The 22,378-nt window shown below is 44.2% G+C and overlaps 5 protein-coding genes across 5 annotated transcripts; 1 reads left to right on the forward strand and 4 right to left on the reverse strand.

The window, feature by feature from the left end:
* Positions 1–1,563: 1,563 nt before the first annotated feature.
* LOC6588204 (DNA-binding protein modulo) lies at positions 1,564–3,933 on the reverse strand. Its single transcript, XM_002013319.2, has 4 exons — positions 3,619–3,933; positions 3,102–3,543; positions 2,265–3,002; positions 1,564–2,193 (listed from the first exon to the last, which is right to left on the reverse strand). Exons 1-4 carry the CDS (start codon positions 3,862–3,864, stop codon positions 1,829–1,831), a joined length of 1,791 nt encoding a protein of 596 aa, XP_002013355.1. The 5' UTR covers positions 3,865–3,933; the 3' UTR covers positions 1,564–1,828.
* Positions 3,934–4,417: 484 nt separating this feature from the next.
* LOC6588142 (beta-arrestin-1) lies at positions 4,418–8,741 on the forward strand. The gene is made up of 2 exons (XM_026993104.1): positions 4,418–5,357; positions 7,343–8,741. The coding sequence occupies exons 1-2, from the start codon at positions 4,730–4,732 to the stop codon at positions 8,191–8,193; spliced, it is 1,479 nt and encodes a 492-aa protein (XP_026848905.1). The 5' UTR covers positions 4,418–4,729; the 3' UTR covers positions 8,194–8,741.
* A 3,894-nt stretch (positions 8,742–12,635) lies between these two features.
* Positions 12,636–13,412, reverse strand: LOC6588156. The gene has a single exon (XM_002013321.1). It carries the CDS (start codon positions 13,410–13,412, stop codon positions 12,636–12,638), a length of 777 nt encoding a protein of 258 aa, XP_002013357.1.
* Positions 13,413–16,575: 3,163 nt separating this feature from the next.
* Positions 16,576–17,352, reverse strand: LOC113564943. Its single transcript, XM_026984519.1, has one exon. It carries the CDS (start codon positions 17,350–17,352, stop codon positions 16,576–16,578), a length of 777 nt encoding a protein of 258 aa, XP_026840320.1.
* Positions 17,353–20,515: 3,163 nt separating this feature from the next.
* LOC6588151 lies at positions 20,516–21,292 on the reverse strand. The gene has a single exon (XM_002013322.1). It carries the CDS (start codon positions 21,290–21,292, stop codon positions 20,516–20,518), a length of 777 nt encoding a protein of 258 aa, XP_002013358.1.
* Positions 21,293–22,378: the final 1,086 nt, after the last annotated feature.

Consider the following 22,378-nt stretch of genomic DNA (forward strand, 5'->3'; position numbering starts at 1 on the left):
AGGGAAATGTGGATCAGTTTTTAGATATTAAGTTGCTAGAGTTGAAAGTTTTGCCTCTATTTACACACATAAATCAAATATACAATGCATGCAGTAATACAATACACAAGTATGTATTACCTAGATAAGCCTATGCGATCGATCGGTAGATCCTATCCATGTTTTTAGAGAGTTGGTTGGTTGGTTGGTTGATTTGCGTTATTCGGTTTGCCCAGCCCAGCCCCGCCCCGCCCCCAGTGCCCTTCACTTTCATTTGCCTTATTACTAGTAATTTGCTAACTAAAGCATAAGCTAAATTATGATAATTATTATATTACATCTATTGAAAGAGTTTAAGAGTCGAAAGCACGAGACTCGGGCCCCTTCCAACCCTGATATCCAGCCCAGTCAAAGACCTTCACGGCTCCAATTAGTTGTGCTTGAATTAGCCAGACGGACCCGGGCCCGGCCCCGGCCCCCGCCCCAGCCCACCTTCAACCCCTCAACCCAACAGCCCATTATCGTCTAGTTCGAAGAGAGACTGATTAAGTGATTCATAACCAATACTGCCCGTGGGGCTCGGAACGGTACGGATTCAGCAGGGGCCTGCTGTTGCTGGATGGCTGGAAATTTATTCTCCGTTGCATTTAGGCCTTGGCTCTCGGACCAGGGAATATTTCCTTTTTTATACACATATACATATATTACACATGCATGCATGGAAGAACCCTAAGCAAGTACTTAAACAACAAAATATATTTAAAGAAAAAGGCAGAAGATACTAAAACTAAACAAAAACTAACTAATACCTACACATAATTTATCAAATATACATACATATGCAACAAATGGAAAATATACAAGACATACTATCTATCTAAACCATATACATGCATACATACATACATACATACATACATACGAGTATACATATATATCAGTCAACAAGAACAAACATATTTGTGTAGTGACAAAACTGAAATTAACAAATATTACACAAAAATACAGAAAATTTATTACTAATAAATGTTAAATATACAAAAAAGAAAACACCACCACCGCTGAGCAATTACTTACGTTACCAACTGTTGCTGATGGGCGATGCCGTCAAGGAGCTCCCCAATCAGTCAGAGTCCTCCAAGGGGGCGTCGTGAATCGGGCTCATTATGGCCAGTGACCTAGCCAAGCCCCCACTTCCACTTAATGCAACTGACCTGGGCCTGGGTCTGGGCCCCCCGCCTGCCGGCCGCCTCTGCTCATTTGCATTGTGGCCAAGAAGACATGAACAAAGACGAGACTTACGAGTGGTCTGCCGGCCAATGGGAGCGCCACCGCAGAGCAGGGCCATCAAAAAGTTTGCGTGTGGAGTGCAGGCTGGCTGGCTTGCATGAATCACTCGACCGGCGACATCGTGTGCAAAGTGTAATGAATCATTTGTCTCGGGGGCAGAGAGGGTACACCCATACGCGGAGTGTGTGTGTACGTGCTGGTAATTTGCAATTTTGTTCTCGCACCAACTTTTACCAGTTTTTTTGTATGAAATTGGCCCACAGCCTTTGAAGGCAGACAAGACGACAAAAGACGTTTTGCGTTTGTTTGCATTTACTCGACTCTTTTTATTCAGCTTTCGGCTCGGTGGTGTGAATGGCAGCAGAGCAGCCCTTACATCGGGTAATATACAAATCTTTTATGGAGTGGGGGAGGAGGAAAAGCGACCACGCCGACACCGATGACGCCGCCAGACTTAATGACTAAATTCAACGCACTATTTCGCATTGGGTTGCAGGGAGGGGCGTTTTGCGTTTATGGATTACAGATTAACTTAAGACTAAGCCAGTCTAAAATCTGTTTAGACCTCCTGCTTGACCTTCTTCCAAGCAGGCTTTGCACCGTTGTCCTGGGCTGGCCGTTTGTTGAAGGGCTTCTTGCCGAATTTGTTGAACTTTGGTGGGCCGGCGGCACCTGGGGCTGGCTTGCGGTTGCCGCCGCCGTTGCGGTGCAAGGTCGACTTCTTTTTGAGCAGCTTGTGCTTCAGCATCGAGTTGGGCTCTAGGAATACGGGCTGGTTCTTCACGACGCGCTCATTGCACAGGAAGGACTTGCAGAAGCCGTCGTTGGTGGCGAACTTGACCAGGGCCTTGTGGGTCAGCAGTGTGACGGAATCGATCTTACCGCTCTCACCAAGCAATTCCTGTAGGTCGCTCTCAGTCACATCTACAAATAGTAAAAGAACAAAAATATTAGTATGGAAAAGGTGCTGGGAATGGGGAGGGGGAAAAACCCACCTGCGGCAAGATTTGTCACCAGAACGGTTCGTGGCGATGTGTTGAAGGTGTATTGCTCCAACTTGAGCTCCAAGTCGCTGACAGTCTTGCCATTGAGCTGCAGCAGCGCCTTGGCGGCCTGCTCTGGCTCCTTGAATGTGACAAAGGCTAGGACATAGTTGGTGCACACAACATCAATGTCCACAATGTCGCCGAACTTCTTGAAGATCTTCTCAATAACGTCGGACTTGAAGGACTCGTGCTTGGCACCATTCTGGACGATCAGCGTACGCTCGGGCGACTTCTTCGAGTTGAGCTTGTACGAGGGCTCGCGAACGGTAATGAAGCGAGAGTTCAACTCGGTGCCGTGCAGCTTGAGAGCCTTGGGCATGGAATCGACAGACTTGAAGCGCACGAAAGCCGTAGGGTTGCTGCGGTTGTTGGACAGGTTGACCGCCTCCACTTCACCGACCTTCGAGAAGAATGTCGACAACTGCTCTTTGGTGGTATCGCGGCCAACTAGTCCCACGGCAACAGTGCGATTATTCAGATCATCCTTGTTGAATGGCCGACCCACGACCAAAACATTGCCGTAGAAGGTCAAGGCCTTCTCCTTGGCTTCCAGAGCGGCCTCGGCCGCTGCAGATGTCTCGAAGGCAATGAAGACAGTGTTGCCGTCATTCTTTCCCTTAATACGATTCACTGCAATGAGGGGCCCGAATTTGCTGAACTGAGCAACCAAATCGAGATGTTTGTACTCTGGAAAAAACGTTTAAGGCAAATCCAAATGTGAGCTCAAATGCACAACGACCACCAGAAATCATTTAACTTTAAAGAAGAAGGCGTTAAATAACTTACCATTTGGTATGTTGGAGACGTGAATAACCTGATCCTTGGGAACATCCGCTGGAATCTTGCCAACAGTGATTTTTGGAATGCCGCCCTTTTTGGGTGACGACGCAGGTACTGCTGCTGCTGCTGCTGGGGCAGCTACCTTGCTTTTCTTGGCTATGGGAGCCTCAACAGGTTCATCGTCTTCGGAATCGCTCAGTTGTTTTCCTGCATTTGAAATCTGGCCAGGTTCATCGTCTTCGGAATCGCTCAGTTGTTTTCCTGCATTTGAAATCTGGCCAGGTTCATCCTCTTCGGAATCGCTCACTTGTTTTCCTGAATTTGAAATCTGGCCAGGTTCGATGCTAGAATCGTCATCGTCATCATCTTCATCATCATCATCATCCTCCTCATCGCCATCGTCTTCAACAGCTTCATCGTCAATTAAATCTGAAACTTTTTGTTCTTCCTACAAATACAAAAAACACAAAACACGCGGTTTTTCCTACGGCTTTTCCTGAAGCGTGCTGTCTCTGAAACTTACCTCGGACTCGCTGCCTTCCTCAGATTTGACGGCAGTCTGCTCCTCCTCGGAATCGGACTCATCCTCGCTTTGCTGCACTTGTTGCTCTAGCTTTCTTTTGGACTGCCTTGTCTGCGTTTGGGTAGCCACAACCTCCTCGTCGATCTGTGCCGCCTTTGGCTTTGGCCCGCGCTTGTTGCCGACTGGCTTCTTAACACCATTCTCGGACTTCTTTGCAGGGGCTACAGCGCGTTTCCTTTGTGCCATTTTGCTAGTTAAAATGTTTTCAGTCAGTCAGGCTAATTAAAATAGGTTACTTTCAGGCAAATTTGTCGCCGAAATGTGAACAACGCGTGGTTTAAGCGGAGTAAAACGCACGTGGTAATAGGGATGGGAAACAGATTTATCGGGGAAATATACCGTCCGACTCTCAGAAATATACCGCCTCATTTTAAAAATATACCGCAAATATACTGACGAATTCAAGTTCTATTTAACATATTCCTCGTTTTTGATATTCCGTCGAATATTACAAACAAAAAATATATATATATTGAAATTTAAACAAATGAAACAGCCCAACATGATATGGCAACGTCGTGAAATTAGTTGCAGCACTTACAGCACTACCATAGATGGCGCCATATCGATATTCATCTGCCATTCTATGAGCGATAAGCTTGAAGGACGAGGGTCATAACCTCCAGCTATTATTTATTAGTTCGAAAGGTCGTTGAAACATAAAAACTGGCGGCGAGCGCTTATCACCGTAGGACTACCTATTGCGAATGGTTGTTTCTGAGAGTAGTCGTGACCAGCAACAGACACGGATGTATCGCTCATCCCTAGAAATTTCGTACAATGCTTATCGATAAGCGATAAAGTATACACATAAAAAATTAAATTGCAGCACCAGCACCAACGCACATATTTATTGTTCGAAGTGCGAGGAGTGCCAAAAACAAAGAGCGAAGCGACGAGCGTGTGTGCGACTAAACACTTTGGAGCAGATACAGACAGACCGGAACCAGAGCCAGCCACGGGCCGTATCAATAAGGGAGTCGCAGCAGCAGCAGCACAGGGCAAGGAACTGAGCAGCAGCAGCAGCTAGAACAACGTCGACGACTACACAATGAACACACTGACCCCCAGCACAAACGGAGCAGCCAGCGGTGGCTCCACAACGGCCATATCCACGACAGGCAACGGCAACGGCAATGGCAGCGGCTCCAGCACAAATGTCACAGCGGCCGGCACTGCCGTCGATGGCGGCGGGGGCGGTGGCCTCGACGAGGCTGGCGGCGATGCCAGCTCACGGCGGCAGGCGACTCGTGTTTTCAAGAAGAGTTCGTCCAATGGCAAAATCACCGTGTATCTTGGCAAACGGGACTTTGTCGACCATGTGACGCACGTAGATCCCATAGATGGGGTGGTCTTCATCGATCCCGAGTATGTCAAGGATCGCAAGGTGTTTGGCCAGGTGCTGGCCGCCTTTCGCTATGGTCGCGAGGACCTGGACGTACTGGGTCTGACATTCCGCAAGGACCTGTATTTAGCGCATGAGCAAATCTTCCCACCCATGCAACTGGAACGCCCGATGACCCGTCTTCAGGAGCGGCTGATTAAAAAGCTGGGCCCCAATGCACATCCGTTCTACTTTGAAGTGCCACCCTACTGCCCCGCCTCGGTGTCCTTGCAGCCGGCCCCCGGAGATGTGGGCAAGTCTTGCGGTGTGGATTACGAGCTGAAAGCATTTGTGGGTGAGTCTTTGGCATATGGCTGGCAGGCAGGCAGGCAGTCAGCCGAGGGCTTGCCTGCCTCGTTGTCCATTATTAATGTATGTGTCGACATCTGTGCGTGTGTGCGTGCGTGTGTATGAGAGTTCTGCTCCGGTCAGGCAAAGTCAAAATCATTGATGAGCAGCGACTGCAACAGTGGCGGCAGCATTCAGGCATTGTCAATACATGCATAAATATGTACATTTCCACATTCCACATTCCGCAGTACGTACCCATGTACATACATACAATATGTGGAGTGGAGTATAGATGTGTATAATGTGGCGCATGTGTCACGCGGACACGCGGGGTTAATTAATCCAGCTACGTCTACATGGAGCGACAGCGGGGACTGCGCAAAAATGTCATTGGAGGTTTGATGACGCAGCGTCCCACCTAATTGGAATTCGACGCTTCTAATTGGAATCCGACGCTGCTCTCGACGGTGGTTGTATCACAGTCGAGATATGTATTGTTGTTGGCTTTAATTAGGCGCCGCTGCCACTGTCGCTGCCGCTCCCGTTGACTTTGCTGACGTTTTCCACACTGCTCCTCCCAAAAAACACTCAATTGATTCTCGGAAGAGTGGTGGGGGGGGGGCAGGGGTTTTGTTTTCTGCTTACAAAAGCTTAAAGCGCAGAGCGGTTCTCCTCTTTCCTTATTTGTAATAATAATAGGTTAACAACAATATACGATCGCCGCTTGTTCAGCGAAAAAATTAGCTGCGATTTATGGAAGTTACGCGCGCATATTTGCGTTTCGCACGCGCACTGGCAGTCGCACATCTTCTACGCTCCTCGCTCCCAAGCCCCATCCTGGAACGGGATGGGACAGTGCCGCAGGCCATCTCGCTTGCACTTGGCACACATTGCTATCTGTTTTGTGTGCGGCGCGCTCTTGCCTTTTGTCCGCTTCTGGCGCTCATTCTTATCTGGTTGCGGAGGCTCTGCCAATTTGTGTGCGGCCATAAAGAGATTAATGAAAGAGCGGGGCGGCGGCAGCGGCAGCGGCAACGGCACCCCAATTGGCATTTGGGTGGGCCTTGCCATATGTACATATAGATAGACAGCCTACTGTTGCACTGCACTAGATGATACCTAAATAAAATGTGAGATTTTCAAAATAATTATTCACAGAAGCGTTCCACAGCACGTCACACCCACTCTGGATCTCTGGCAGCTTCCTATACCCGAGCAGAGGGTGTTATGACTATCAATGATGACCGAGTATTTCGTACTCTCACATTGCTGATCGGCATTAAAGCTGGTCTCCAAGCTGAAGCTTTGTACATACCCTTCTATTTGCTGCCTGCAGCATGAACACCTTGTTCCCAAAACCACTCTTAGAAAAATCACTTTCATCTGATTATTTCATCTAATTTAGACCACAAAAGATCGCTTTGGAGTCCCATCTATCTGCTAGAGTATTAAACACTTCGGGGTCTGAACGATAGACTCTCTTTCTTGTTATTTACTTGGCGTATGTTGATTTGTTTATTTAATGTGCTTTGCCTCCATGTTTTTGGCATAAACAATTAACTCAGCCCCTCTTGACGCGGCACGATTTACGATCTTCAATTTGGAAAGCATTTCGTTCAATTGGGGCAACACAGAAAACCAACCAAGAAAATCTTGGCATTGAGCTGTCTGTATCTGGCTCTAAACCATCTCTTGTCACTATGCCCTTGTATGTGGATTCCCGGAATTTGGTGGGGATCTACATACAATGGTTGGGAAGGGGATAACTGATTCATCTGGTTACAATGCCGGTGCCGATGCCGATGCCCGACGCCTACCATCTATGACGCACATAAACAAGCGTTCTTTCATCTATTCACACACTGAGAAGCACACACGCATTAGGGATAGATATGACACACCTCTAAGCCAAATATGCAAACGTCACATGATATTATTCCAGTCAAGTGGATAGCCAGGCCCTTACTAATTATGTGTATCCTACATTAGGTGAGCACGTCGAGGACAAGCCACACAAACGGAACTCGGTGCGGCTAACCATACGGAAGGTCATGTATGCCCCGTCCAAGGCCGGGGAGCAGCCATCGATTGAGGTGAGCAAGGAGTTCATGATGAAGCCGAATAAGATCCATCTGGAGGCCAGCCTGGACAAGGAGCTGTACCATCATGGCGAGAAGATATCGATCAATGTGCATGTGGCCAACAACTCCAATCGAACGGTCAAGAAGATCAAGGTCTGTGTGCGGCAATTCGCGGACATTTGCCTCTTCTCGACGGCCCAGTACAAGTCCGTTGTGGCCGAGATCGAGTCGGAGGATGGTTGCCAGGTGGCCCCGGGCTTCACCCTGTCCAAGGTCTTTGAGCTGTGCCCTATGCTGGCCAACAACAAGGACAAATGGGGACTGGCCCTGGACGGACAGCTGAAGCACGAGGACACAAATTTGGCGTCCAGCACGCTGATCACCAATCCCGCCCAGCGCGAGAGTCTCGGCATAATGGTGCACTACAAGGTCAAGGTTAAGCTGCTAATCAGCTCGCCGCTGCTGAACGGCGACTTGGTTGCCGAGCTGCCGTTCACGCTAATGCACCCCAAGCCCGAGGAGGAGGAGCCCCCGCTGCTGGGCGAGAGATCGCCGCGGGCCAGCCTGGCGGCGCCGCTGCTCACCTTGGGCGACGCGAATGAGGACGGGGCATCGGGGTCAGGTGGCGACCAGGGACAACAGGATGTGCCCACCACCACCAATCTGATCCAGCTGGACGATGAAGAGGCGCAGGACGATGACATCATCTTCGAGGACTTTGCCCGCCTGCGTCTGAAGGGCGCCGAAACGGAGGCCTAAGTCGCTGATGGCTGGTCTCCCGTCCCCCTAGATTTTCGGTCGCATTGTTGTCGAGCCCAGAGCTCTTGCAGTTCTTGATCGGTCTCGATCGGTCTTGATCGGTCTTTAGATATATGATGATATATGTTATAGCAGTGTGCACGCACAACAACACACTTCGATTGTCCAACTTATTGAATACGGTCACCTTTCGGCATTTTGTATCATATATGAGAAATTCGCGCAGCCGCCTAAATGTAAAGTTTTATACAGTAGCCAATAGCCACGGTAAATAGTTTGGTGTAAGCTAAAGTATTTGATATGTGTAGGCCATACGTTCTAGTATCTATAGAGTTAAGCTGACAGTGTACGAATTTTAAAATGTGAAATTGTTTAACAAATACACAAACCATACACAGACACGCCCACACCCACTCCCACACAACGCAACGCAGCACAGCACAGCAAACCGCACAAGCGAACCAGATACGCCATGTAATTTACAACCCAACACCCACGCCTGCAACAGTTGAAAGAATGCACAAAAATTATATTTATTTATCTTCGAACCACGAAATCTGTTCACTTATGCCCAACGATTGACGATTGAAATACGCGCACACAATCCTATGCATTCTAGACCTCACACGTTGTTGGACTTGTCGTAATTGTGGCCCCATCGGAGCACGGCAATATTTTAAAAGCTTTAAATGCAGCTAATTCGAACTATGTTTTTCATTAAAAAGAACAGCAGCAGCAGCACAATGAAACGCCCGAGCATTATACTTACATCCAATGCCTAAGTGTAAAGAATAATTTAATGTAATTACAAAAAGAATAAAATGCAAGGAAACTTGTTAAATGTACTTTGTTAAAAATAGCAAAAGGTTATGTATGATTTTCGAAATTTGCGAATCGAATTTTGAACTTGGTAGCTGAAAATATCATCAGAAATATTTTAATATGCATTTTTATAGCGTTCAGACGGATCGTATGCACTGAATCCTTTGGCACGAGTTCTGCTCCTAATTGGCTAAGTCCGGAATCGAAATTGAGGAAACGAAAACGTAACGCAAATTACTTTAGAAACACACACAAATTGGAATTGGTTCCACTATATATATTTTTATGACGACCTTTTCAATGAAAAGTAAAAAACGCATAAATTTAGAAGCTGTGAAAGCGAGAAATGTATGAATTTGGTTCCTTTCATTTATGGGCGGCGCCTGCTACGAATGAATTATATGATATTTAAAAATAATTAAAATTCTAGATACGCCTAGGACAAACAAAATTGATAAAAAAAAATATGAAAATAACATAATTTAAGGCTTTTAAATGCGAACATTAGCTCGAATTTGTTTTTAGACCGAAAGAAACAGCAGAAGCGAAACAAACCTTGATATACTATGTAGATATCATATGAACATATTTTAAAGTGCATTTTTATAACGCGTATATCTGTACGATCGTATGGGTTTGTTAGAATGTTTTTAGAACGCGACGGGAATTATAGAAACTGGAGCAAAAACTGGTTAAAATGGATACAATACTCGTATGACAACAAGTAATTTAACAAAAATATATAGAGCAATTTAAATGTATATGTAGAAGGAATATTAAAATAAATATTTATATGTGAATATAGTAAATATACATCAGAACCGAACAAAACAGAACAGAACCGAGTGTAAAGCATTTAAGCCATAGCCTCAGCATGTGCCCACGAATATGAATATGAATATGAATATCCAGCAGATCTGCTTAAGAAATTAGTCTCGGATGAATATAAATCAAATTTTCAACATTATTTGTAAAGTTTTTATAATACCTTTTTATATATTTCATACATACACATATAAGACGGAGGAGAACCCTTTTGTAGCCTGCACAAAAGCAAAAACAGATGAGAAAATTGAATTAATTTTATTTTTTAAAGTACATTTTTTATCTAGTACCAAAATGCATTCAATTTGATAAATGTTTAATGTGTAATAATTAATTATACAGATATAGGTATAGGTATAGGATATATAGTTATTTATATATATTATATACATATGTATAATAAATACCGAGCATTATGTGCTGTTTGCCTAGCCCACGCACAGAGAAGGAACCCACGATAGTTGAAATGCTACTTATAAGATATGAAATGTATGTATTACAAGTACCTACCAGAACTAACATAGTATCATAGTCCCATAGTATATACTATACACCGATATAAATATATATATATACGAGTATATCTGTACATATATGTATATGATATGTAGAATATGTGAAATCGAAATCGAACATTGATTGATAATCTATCCACCCTAGCCCTCGCGCAAAGCGATTCGAATGGAACACGAAATCCAAGACAACCTACCTACTACTCGTACTCGTATGACTAATCGAACCCAAAAACACGAAAACCTAAAACCTAAAACGGATAACGGAAAGATTGAATGTTGTTTATTTAAATGTTATAGAGTACCGAACCGATAAAGGAAGGCATAATTATTGGAAGAGTGGAAGGGGCACGTTGGAGTTGTGTGTGTGTGCGTGTGTGTGGATGAACGAAAGAGTGTGTGTGTGTGTGTGTGTCTGTGAAAGACAATGTCCGAAAAGCTTTAAACAAATATATACAAAAATATATAGAGAGAGCATTACAAAAATATACCATTTATTTGAGTTTGTTATATCGATATTGAATCACATTCCCCATTCCCCCTGCTATGTCTCTCAATATCATCCAACGTGTCCATCAAATAATTAATGTTCTATCTACTCGACGCAAAAAAAAACAAAACGAAAACTACATAAAACAATCTATCAAATACTGAACTAAAAGGGCAAAGAAAAACAGCAGATTTTTAAATGTAAACGAATTTTTTTTTGTCATTTGATTTAAGCTGTCATTATTGTTGCACCATTTAGAGAATAATTAATTAATGAATTATGATATATTTTTGATGTCCAGCGATGATTGAACAGCAAAAAATGGGAAATATATTCGCTTTGTGTTTGCCTGAACAGTTTAATAATGTAAACTCCTGAATAATTATGCAATAAAACGATAGAAATTCTATGGAACTCAGTGGAATAATACGAGTATGAATGTACCATATGAATAATCAAAATCAGAGGGTAATTAAAGTACACAAGTAGAAACTGTTGTCATACGTTTGTCGAAGGTTCCTTTATACCGCAACAATTAGCGAGAATTGTATTACATTAAAGGGGTATTGTATACGTCCTGAGTGTTCCCTGGGATCCCATTTATAATCCGTGCACATTAAGCTGCTGAAACACAGTGCTGACCCACAATCAGGAGCTGAATGGAGAACGAGCGGGTGTTAGCCTGCTTGTGGGATCATCAGAACTTCTTGGGATTATAATTTATACATTTTGCACAAACTGAATAATTGATAATGGCACAATGGACTTGGCAGCGCCGCTGCGGTTTAGAGGCTGCGCTGTGGAACGGATGTACAGACAGATGTCGGGCGCTGGCGCTGGCGCTGGCTGATGGCCAACGAACCCGAGCAACGAGCGGAAAACCGCAATGTGAAAAAGCCATTTGCTGTTTGGCCTTCCCCCTCCTAAATTTCCACTCACCCAACATTACTAGCGCACTTAAAACAGACGAGGAGCAGCAGTCAGCAGAGAAGTCAGGTCATAGAGCAGAATGTTGTAACATTTCGGGGGACGGCCATTCAGTGCGGTTGTGTCTTGGGTATGTGTCAGTCAACCTGTGACGACCACCGAATCTGTCGCTGGGAGTCGAGCAGCAATTCTTCATTTCCGGTGCAGCTTAAGAGCCATGATTCCTTCCCGACTCCTTCCTTCCTGGTTCCCCTCTGTGTGAGGAAAGCCTTTCTTTTTGTGCGCTGTGGAAAAAGCGAGCAACGGCAACGGCAACGGCAATGGCAGCGGAAGTTGCTTGCCTGACCCAGACCCAGACACAGACCCACACCACTCAAGCCAAAACTCGTTCCGGGGTCGCCTTCAGTCTTCTACGTGTTCCTTACCTTGTCCTGCCTTGCCCTCCACTCGCGCTTTGTACTGTATGGTTTTCATTTCCGGTTTCCGCTGCTGTTCGAGTTACTTAAGCGGATTACAAGAGCAACAGCGAATGACGAAGTCAGTTGGAGCAGGGGCTTGCTGCAAATGATGAAGTAGACGACAGGACCGATTCCAGTCCTGTTCCTGTTTTGATTTACCAAATATGTTGAATATTAATTGAGATTTATGGCCACTGCACCTCCACTGGCCCTTCCTAACCCACCCACCCATGCATTGTTAGGCAAACCCATTATCGTAATTATGCCAAAATGACGGATATAGAATACCAGTTGTACATGGACCTTGCCTATGGCGAACTCTACTTCATTAAAAGCTGAAACACAGTCGGATTGCTGCTTTGCTATTACTTATATTTGAATGATTGAAACAGGGAGAGGCATCTAGCACTAGGCCTGGCAGTGGGCATTCTCCCAGAGCTGGGCTTGCGACTGGTAGTAGTTCACCAATTCCTCCATACTGACGTTGGCGAGCATCTCATTGATTTTCGGGACGAGCAGGTTCTGGTACAAGGAGTCGGTGATCTTTGGCTGGATCTCCTCTAGACCAAGAGAAATGAGAGTCTTGCTCCAGCGGTTCCAGAAGTTGTTGGTGGAGATGTTCCACAGAGTGTTCCAGTTGTCCAGCTGAATGTCGGCCAAGTAGATGGCCAGTTTGAAGTCGACGATGCGCAGACCCGAGGAATTGGTCAGGCTGTTGGCAAAAGAGTAGCTTCCCACAAAGCGCAGATCCACAAAGGCCTCATTGATCAGATCGCGCTGACGGATGGGCAGAGGGACTCCGGCAATGTTGATGAAACCCTCGATCTCGGAAGAGCCCAGAATCTGGATCTTGGGGAAGATAACGTCGTAAGCTGCCACGCCGGTGGTGCCATAATCGCTGGCGCTCAGTATCTGGAAGTTGTTGAGGCCCTCGATCCGGATGTTGCTCACATTGCCCTTCAGATTGTAGTCGTCGCTGGAGCAGTCGAAGGCGTAGAAGGGATTGACAATGGGAGCAAGCACGGGAATGTCGGGGGCGTAGCCGCAGGGCATGATACTCTTGAAGGCCTGTATGTACCGGGTCATGGCCGAGCTGAAGTTAGCACTGGCAGCCTGTTGGGGGACTGGTGTAGCGCTGACCAGGGCGATGCCCAGGAGGGCCACAAGGAAGAGTTGGGAAGCCATTTCGATTGCTGACGCGGTTGGTGAATGAACTGTGAATGGTTTACGATGGCACCGTGTGTCTTTTATAGTTGGGATTCTTATCTATTCAGTCGATGTTAAATGGAAACTTTCAAGTCTTATGATGGATTGAATATCGATCGAATCGCTTATTGGGTGCCCATATCGCCACTAAGGCGCATTACATATCTTCAGCTCCCACATGACTCATTGGCTCGTGCGCCTGTCGAGGGGTTTCACACACGATTTCAAACGATCCATCGAATACTTAGTGTCTGCAAATACCGAGAGCCGTGTTCATTTGGTTTCGATATCGGAATGAGTTCCCGGAATATTCTAATTGATGAGACCCTTAGAGTGGCCTTTTCCGAAGCCACAAGCAACCAACTAGCAGCTTTATTAGAGACTTTTTAATTTAGTTCCACTGAATTTTTCTACTACTGGAGATGATAGATGAGCTGAACAGAACATCAGAAAAACATTCATGTTCCCAACATATACAGGTGTTGTGGTGTTAAACCTCTGAAATATTTTCAGATTTATAGAAATGCAAGCAGACTGTAAATGGTATCGTAACTCTTTCTCCAATTCCGGTCGCGTTTAGTACTCTTGTCTAAGTCCGCGGTGGCGAATCTCCAGTCTTTTATGGGACCCCGGCATTTCCAGAATATCGACCCAGGCTCTTGAGATTGAAAGCTTCTTCTACGGCTCCCACTTTCCTGGGTAGCATCTGGTATAAATATATGTTTGCCATCAACACTTTTCAGATCGATATAATCGTAATCAATAGTGGATTATTCATTTCATCTTTAACTTTACATAAAAGGTACTATCTTCAATCTAGTGGACCTTCAGTGCCACCAGATAGTTGGGACTCCCAATTTTCTTTTCAAATTAATATATCTTGTTTTCTATTATATGCAACTTTTTTTCTTGTTTGTTTTGGAAAAACAAACATATTTAATTGCTAAGAATTCCGCTTCAAAAGTACGCCTTTGATTCCAGACCTATTCCTCTTGGAGTTGCACATATCGTGGTTTTCTGGAATTCCTTCTCCCGTTTTTTGAGTGTTCTTGTCTTGCAATCCTTTATTGGGTTTATGGAACTTTTTTTAATGTTGAATGTTGTACCAAAAGCAATAGAATCAAAAAAATCCACATCTTGAAGTGCTTCGAGATGTTCAACTGCTCGAGAAAGGGAAAGAAAACTTGCTTTTCTCTCCTTAAGAGAAATATACTAAAGCTGTTCCTTCTTATCAACAATTTCTGAGTAAACACATAAACTTACTCGTTTAATCTGTTATGAGAAAATAATGAGAAAGTCTGGATGAAATGCGGGAATGATAAGAATAAAAAATACTTTTCACTTTGAACTTTAAACTCAAAAGAATCCGTGTGAATATATCCAAACTGCCAATGCAAATGACGCAATGATATTGTGGAAGAGTAGACCCTGGAGCTGTAGATCTTACTATAACCTGTTCCCTGGCTCTGTTTCCTTTAATTTGTTAAATAAACGCTTTATACTTTATAAGCCTGTGTTTTCACCGGGTCCAGACGGGGCTCCAGGCTGTGTACTCAGGTACTGCCCGGAGGTTCTGACGTGGACTCTTGCTTAAACTATTCACCCTGTCCATTAATAGCTCTTGCTTCCTCCCGATCTGGAAGGAACTTTTTATAATTCCTCTCCATAAAAAAGGTAGCAAGTCTGACGCAACAAATAATAGAGGTACATATATCTAAGTCATCTAACTCCGCTTAACTTAACTTTAATCACTTATGTCTCCAACTCAGCATGGATTTATAATGCGGCTATCAACCACCACGAATGAACAACTCTTTCATCATTAAAGGCTTTCAAGGAAACTTACATACGGATGTTATTTACACCGACTTTAGTAAAGCACTCGACTCTGTAAACCACTCCCTTCCAGCACATAAACACGATGGATTACTACCTTTGTTTCAGGTCTCAAAGAGTCCTCTTCAAAATCTCCCTCACCTTCGGTATAAGCATACTCTCGATGATCCGCATATGAAGGTGATGTTAAGCTCATGTCCAGTATATGTATATTATATATATATATTTTTTTTTTATTTTATTAGAAATCAGCTTTACTTAAACTATGTATATTTCCCTTCAAACTCGCTTTCAGTCATGGTGCTGTGTAAATTTGATAGACCTTATTGCCTCAAAATGTAAAGTAATGAAATATCATACCCTATATACCTATACCCTATGCGGCGATTCTCTTGATATAATTATTCAGGTTGATCATCTTGGTGTTCATACTTCTACCATGGTAAGGAAGGACATTGGCTTGTTTGGGTTTATAGGGAGGTTGTCAAAGGAATTTTTTGACCCCTAAATAACAAAGACTCTTTATACCTCGCTAGTTTGTCCGATCTTAGAACACAGCACCTGCGTATACCAGGACCGTATAGTATCAGTACAGAAAAACTTTTTACTCTTTGCTTTACGGGAGGCGGCTGTGAGAGTACCATCTTACTCTAGTAGACTGCTATTAGTAAATCTCCCATCCTTAGCTAACCGTAGAACATGCTTGGTGTGATTTTTATGCACAACTTGATCGAGGGTGAAGTAGATAGCCTTGATTTGTTCAGCCGCATAAACTTCACTCCCCTAGAAACAATTTACCGTTGACCCTTCCGTTTTTTAGATCGAGTTATTCCCTGATATAACCGTTTAGGGTCTTATGCTAGGATTATAGTTCCCTCTATCGTATAATACCTACAACTAATTCCCTTCATTCTGTGTTTTTGGTGGGATCCGCTCGTAACATCCTTTTGCTGGTGTCACACGGGCCACTTGATGGTCACGCAACGTCCAGATAGTACATTCGAAAAAATGGTTTCTAAAGTCTTCTTTCTTGAATAGGAAGATAGTTGGTCGGGTGACCTACTTCTGATTTAATACACCAAATGTGTTGACAATTAATTGAGATTTATGGCCCCTGCATCCACCAAAGCATTGTTAGCCAAGCCCAAACACGGCCTTCAGTCGCCCCATTAGTGCAATTATCGCAAAATGACGGATATAGAATACCAGTTGTAGTTGGACTGGTGTTGAAAGCCGAAACACAGTTAGATTGCTGCTTTGCTATTATCTATATTTGAATGATTGAAACATGGAGAGTCATCTAGCACTAGGCCTGGCAGTGGGCATTCTCCCAGAGCTGGGCTTGCGACTGGTAGTAGTTCACCAATTCCTCCATACTGACGTTGGCGAGCATCTCATTGATTTTCGGGACGAGCAGGTTCTGGTACAAGGAGTCGGTGATCTTTGGCTGGATCTCCTCTAGACCAAGAGAAATGAGAGTCTTGCTCCAGCGGTTCCAGAAGTTGTTGGTGGAGATGTTCCACAGAGTGTTCCAGTTGTCCAGCTGAATGTCGGCCAAGTAGATGGCCAGTTTGAAGTCGACGATGCGCAGACCCGAGGAATTGGTCAGGCTGTTGGCAAAAGAGTAGCTTCCCACAAAGCGCAGATCCACAAAGGCCTCATTGATCAGATCGCGCTGACGGATGGGCAGAGGGACTCCGGCAATGTTGATGAAACCCTCGATCTCGGAAGAGCCCAGAATCTGGATCTTGGGGAAGATAACGTCGTAAGCTGCCACGCCGGTGGTGCCATAATCGCTGGCGCTCAGTATCTGGAAGTTGTTGAGGCCCTCGATCCGGATGTTGCTCACATTGCCCTTCAGATTGTAGTCGTCGCTGGAGCAGTCGAAGGCGTAGAAGGGATTGACAATGGGAGCAAGCACGGGAATGTCGGGGGCGTAGCCGCAGGGCATGATACTCTTGAAGGCCTGTATGTACCGGGTCATGGCCGAGCTGAAGTTAGCACTGGCAGCCTGTTGGGGGACTGGTGTAGCGCTGACCAGGGCGATGCCCAGGAGGGCCACAAGGAAGAGTTGGGAAGCCATTTCGATTGCTGACTCGGTTGGTGAATGAACTGTGAATGGTTTACGATGGCACCGTGTGTCTTTTATAGTTGGGATTCTTATCTATTCAGTCGATGTTAAATGGAAACTTTCAAGTCTTATGATGGATTGCATATCGATCGAATCGCTTATTGGGTGCCCATATCGCCACTAAGGCGCATTACATATCTTCAGCTCCCACATGACTCATTGGCTCGTGCGCCTGTCGAGGGGTTTCACACACGATTTCAAACGATCCATCGAATACTTAGTGTCTGCAAATACCGAGAGCCGTGTTCATTTGGTTTCGATATCGGAATGAGTTCCCGGAATATTCTAATTGATGAGACCCTTAGAGTGGCCTTTTCCGAAGCCACAAGCAACCAACTAGCAGCTTTATTAGAGACTTTTTAATTTAGTTCCACTGAATTTTTCTACTACTGGAGATGATAGATGAGCTGAACAGAACATCAGAAAAACATTCATGTTCCCAACATATACAGGTGTTGTGGTGTTAAACCTCTGAAATATTTTCAGATTTATAGAAATGCAAGCAGACTGTAAATGGTATCGTAACTCTTTCTCCAATTCCGGTCGCGTTTAGTACTCTTGTCTAAGTCCGCGGTGGCGAATCTCCAGTCTTTTATGGGACCCCGGCATTTCCAGAATATCGACCCAGGCTCTTGAGATTGAAAGCTTCTTCTACGGCTCCCACTTTCCTGGGTAGCATCTGGTATAAATATATGTTTGCCATCAACACTTTTCAGATCGATATAATCGTAATCAATAGTGGATTATTCATTTCATCTTTAACTTTACATAAAAGGTACTATCTTCAATCTAGTGGACCTTCAGTGCCACCAGATAGTTGGGACTCCCAATTTTCTTTTCAAATTAATATATCTTGTTTTCTATTATATGCAACTTTTTTTCTTGTTTGTTTTGGAAAAACAAACATATTTAATTGCTAAGAATTCCGCTTCAAAAGTACGCCTTTGATTCCAGACCTATTCCTCTTGGAGTTGCACATATCGTGGTTTTCTGGAATTCCTTCTCCCGTTTTTTGAGTGTTCTTGTCTTGCAATCCTTTATTGGGTTTATGGAACTTTTTTTAATGTTGAATGTTGTACCAAAAGCAATAGAATCAAAAAAATCCACATCTTGAAGTGCTTCGAGATGTTCAACTGCTCGAGAAAGGGAAAGAAAACTTGCTTTTCTCTCCTTAAGAGAAATATACTAAAGCTGTTCCTTCTTATCAACAATTTCTGAGTAAACACATAAACTTACTCGTTTAATCTGTTATGAGAAAATAATGAGAAAGTCTGGATGAAATGCGGGAATGATAAGAATAAAAAATACTTTTCACTTTGAACTTTAAACTCAAAAGAATCCGTGTGAATATATCCAAACTGCCAATGCAAATGACGCAATGATATTGTGGAAGAGTAGACCCTGGAGCTGTAGATCTTACTATAACCTGTTCCCTGGCTCTGTTTCCTTTAATTTGTTAAATAAACGCTTTATACTTTATAAGCCTGTGTTTTCACCGGGTCCAGACGGGGCTCCAGGCTGTGTACTCAGGTACTGCCCGGAGGTTCTGACGTGGACTCTTGCTTAAACTATTCACCCTGTCCATTAATAGCTCTTGCTTCCTCCCGATCTGGAAGGAACTTTTTATAATTCCTCTCCATAAAAAAGGTAGCAAGTCTGACGCAACAAATAATAGAGGTACATATATCTAAGTCATCTAACTCCGCTTAACTTAACTTTAATCACTTATGTCTCCAACTCAGCATGGATTTATAATGCGGCTATCAACCACCACGAATGAACAACTCTTTCATCATTAAAGGCTTTCAAGGAAACTTACATACGGATGTTATTTACACCGACTTTAGTAAAGCACTCGACTCTGTAAACCACTCCCTTCCAGCACATAAACACGATGGATTACTACCTTTGTTTCAGGTCTCAAAGAGTCCTCTTCAAAATCTCCCTCACCTTCGGTATAAGCATACTCTCGATGATCCGCATATGAAGGTGATGTTAAGCTCATGTCCAGTATATGTATATTATATATATATATTTTTTTTTTATTTTATTAGAAATCAGCTTTACTTAAACTATGTATATTTCCCTTCAAACTCGCTTTCAGTCATGGTGCTGTGTAAATTTGATAGACCTTATTGCCTCAAAATGTAAAGTAATGAAATATCATACCCTATATACCTATACCCTATGCGGCGATTCTCTTGATATAATTATTCAGGTTGATCATCTTGGTGTTCATACTTCTACCATGGTAAGGAAGGACATTGGCTTGTTTGGGTTTATAGGGAGGTTGTCAAAGGAATTTTTTGACCCCTAAATAACAAAGACTCTTTATACCTCGCTAGTTTGTCCGATCTTAGAACACAGCACCTGCGTATACCAGGACCGTATAGTATCAGTACAGAAAAACTTTTTACTCTTTGCTTTACGGGAGGCGGCTGTGAGAGTACCATCTTACTCTAGTAGACTGCTATTAGTAAATCTCCCATCCTTAGCTAACCGTAGAACATGCTTGGTGTGATTTTTATGCACAACTTGATCGAGGGTGAAGTAGATAGCCTTGATTTGTTCAGCCGCATAAACTTCACTCCCCTAGAAACAATTTACCGTTGACCCTTCCGTTTTTTAGATCGAGTTATTCCCTGATATAACCGTTTAGGGTCTTATGCTAGGATTATAGTTCCCTCTATCGTATAATACCTACAACTAATTCCCTTCATTCTGTGTTTTTGGTGGGATCCGCTCGTAACATCCTTTTGCTGGTGTCACACGGGCCACTTGATGGTCACGCAACGTCCAGATAGTACATTCGAAAAAATGGTTTCTAAAGTCTTCTTTCTTGAATAGGAAGATAGTTGGTCGGGTGACCTACTTCTGATTTAATACACCAAATGTGTTGACAATTAATTGAGATTTATGGCCCCTGCATCCACCAAAGCATTGTTAGCCAAGCCCAAACACGGCCTTCAGTCGCCCCATTAGTGCAATTATCGCAAAATGACGGATATAGAATACCAGTTGTAGTTGGACTGGTGTTGAAAGCCGAAACACAGTTAGATTGCTGCTTTGCTATTATCTATATTTGAATGATTGAAACATGGAGAGTCATCTAGCACTAGGCCTGGCAGTGGGCATTCTCCCAGAGCTGGGCTTGCGACTGGTAGTAGTTCACCAATTCCTCCATACTGACGTTGGCGAGCATCTCATTGATTTTCGGGACGAGCAGGTTCTGGTACAAGGAGTCGGTGATCTTTGGCTGGATCTCCTCTAGACCAAGAGAAATGAGAGTCTTGCTCCAGCGGTTCCAGAAGTTGTTGGTGGAGATGTTCCACAGAGTGTTCCAGTTGTCCAGCTGAATGTCGGCCAAGTAGATGGCCAGTTTGAAGTCGACGATGCGCAGACCCGAGGAATTGGTCAGGCTGTTGGCAAAAGAATAGCTTCCCACAAAGCGCAGATCCACAAAGGCCTCATTGATCACATCGCGCTGACGGATGGGCACATCGTACCCGGCAAAGTTTATGGAACCCTCGACATCGGCTGATCCCAGCACCTGGATCTTGGGGAAGATAACGTCGTAAGCTGCCTCGCCGGTGGTGCCATAATCGCTGGCGCTCAGTATCTGGAAGTTGTTGAGGCCCTCGATCCGGATGTTGCTCACATTGCCCTTCAGATTGTAGTCGTCGCTGGAGCAGTCGAAGGCGTAGAAGGGATTGACAATGGGAGCAAGCACGGGAATGTCGGGGGCGTAGCCGCAGGGCATGATACTCTTGAAGGCCTGTATGTACCGGGTCATGGCCGAGCTGAAGTTAGCACTGGCAGCCTGTTGGGGGACTGGTGTAGCGCTGACCAGGGCGATGCCCAGGAGGGCCACAAGGAAGAGTTGGGAAGCCATTTCGATTGCTGACTCGGTTGGTGAATGAACTGTGACTGGTTTATGATCGCGCCGGGTGTCTTTTATAGCTCGACTTTTTATCTCTTGGTTATATTTTCGTTGGGAGATTCCAAATCTTATGATTGATTGCATATCGATGGAATCGCTTACTGAGTTGCCTTATCGCCACTAAGCCGCATTAATTTTAATTTTCCACAAGACTCAATGGTTCGTGTGCCTGCTTTGGGGGTTTTCCTGACAGCTCAGCACGCGTTTTCCCCAAACGATCGATCGTCTGGTTAGTGGCTGCATAATGCCAATAGCCGCGTAAATTTGGTTCCAATATAGGAATGAATTCCCCGTATAGATATTCCTACTGTTGAGGCGAGGCGACTGTTTGGCCAGTTCCCATGGCCTTATCTGAAAAAACAGTCAATTAGCTGTTTAGCAAACATTTAAAATTCAGTTGAATACTGAATTCTGTAGAAATCTCCATTTTAGTTCTAGTTTGCTTGATTAAGGGAACATCAGGATGCATCAAAATAAATCCTCTTTTCAGTGCGCGAAATTTGAGCATTTCTCGGAATTACATTTGTATTCGCTGCTGGTCTTACGAAACCATTAGGCTTTAATTTTGGCGGTTGTAAGTGCTTTTTGAACCGCTTCATGGTCGTTGGAGAAACATTACCTGCACTATTAACGGTGGCTGCGTGGCTACAGACTTAATCTGACTATGGTGCCTCTCCTCTTCCAGCTCCTGCTGCTCTTTCTGTCTGAAATATTAGTGGATGCTGCATTTTAGTTTTTAGCAAATGTTCCTTCCCTCTCGTGCCCTCAAGCGCACACTCCGTGTAGTGTCTATCGAATGAGCAGGACTATATCAAGCCTTCAACCTTCGGTGGTAGACTTTTATGCGTCTTATTGGCAATTTTACCAGCCCGGCGAGTTCTTAACAGCCGACAATCGACTTTCTTTAGATGGTGAATGGGAATCTGTGGAAATAAACATTAGCTTTTCGTTTGGGCTGGGTTTTGTAATGTATTCAAATAATTTAAGTCAATATTGATTTAAATTGGTGAATTAGCCAAGGCATGAACTTCATTTCGA

The sequence above is a fragment of the Drosophila persimilis genome, unplaced genomic scaffold (genome assembly GCF_003286085.1).
Source record: "Drosophila persimilis strain 14011-0111.01,24,50 unplaced genomic scaffold, DperRS2 tig00000000-arrow-pilon, whole genome shotgun sequence".
Taxonomy (NCBI): Eukaryota; Metazoa; Arthropoda; class Insecta; order Diptera; family Drosophilidae; genus Drosophila; species Drosophila persimilis.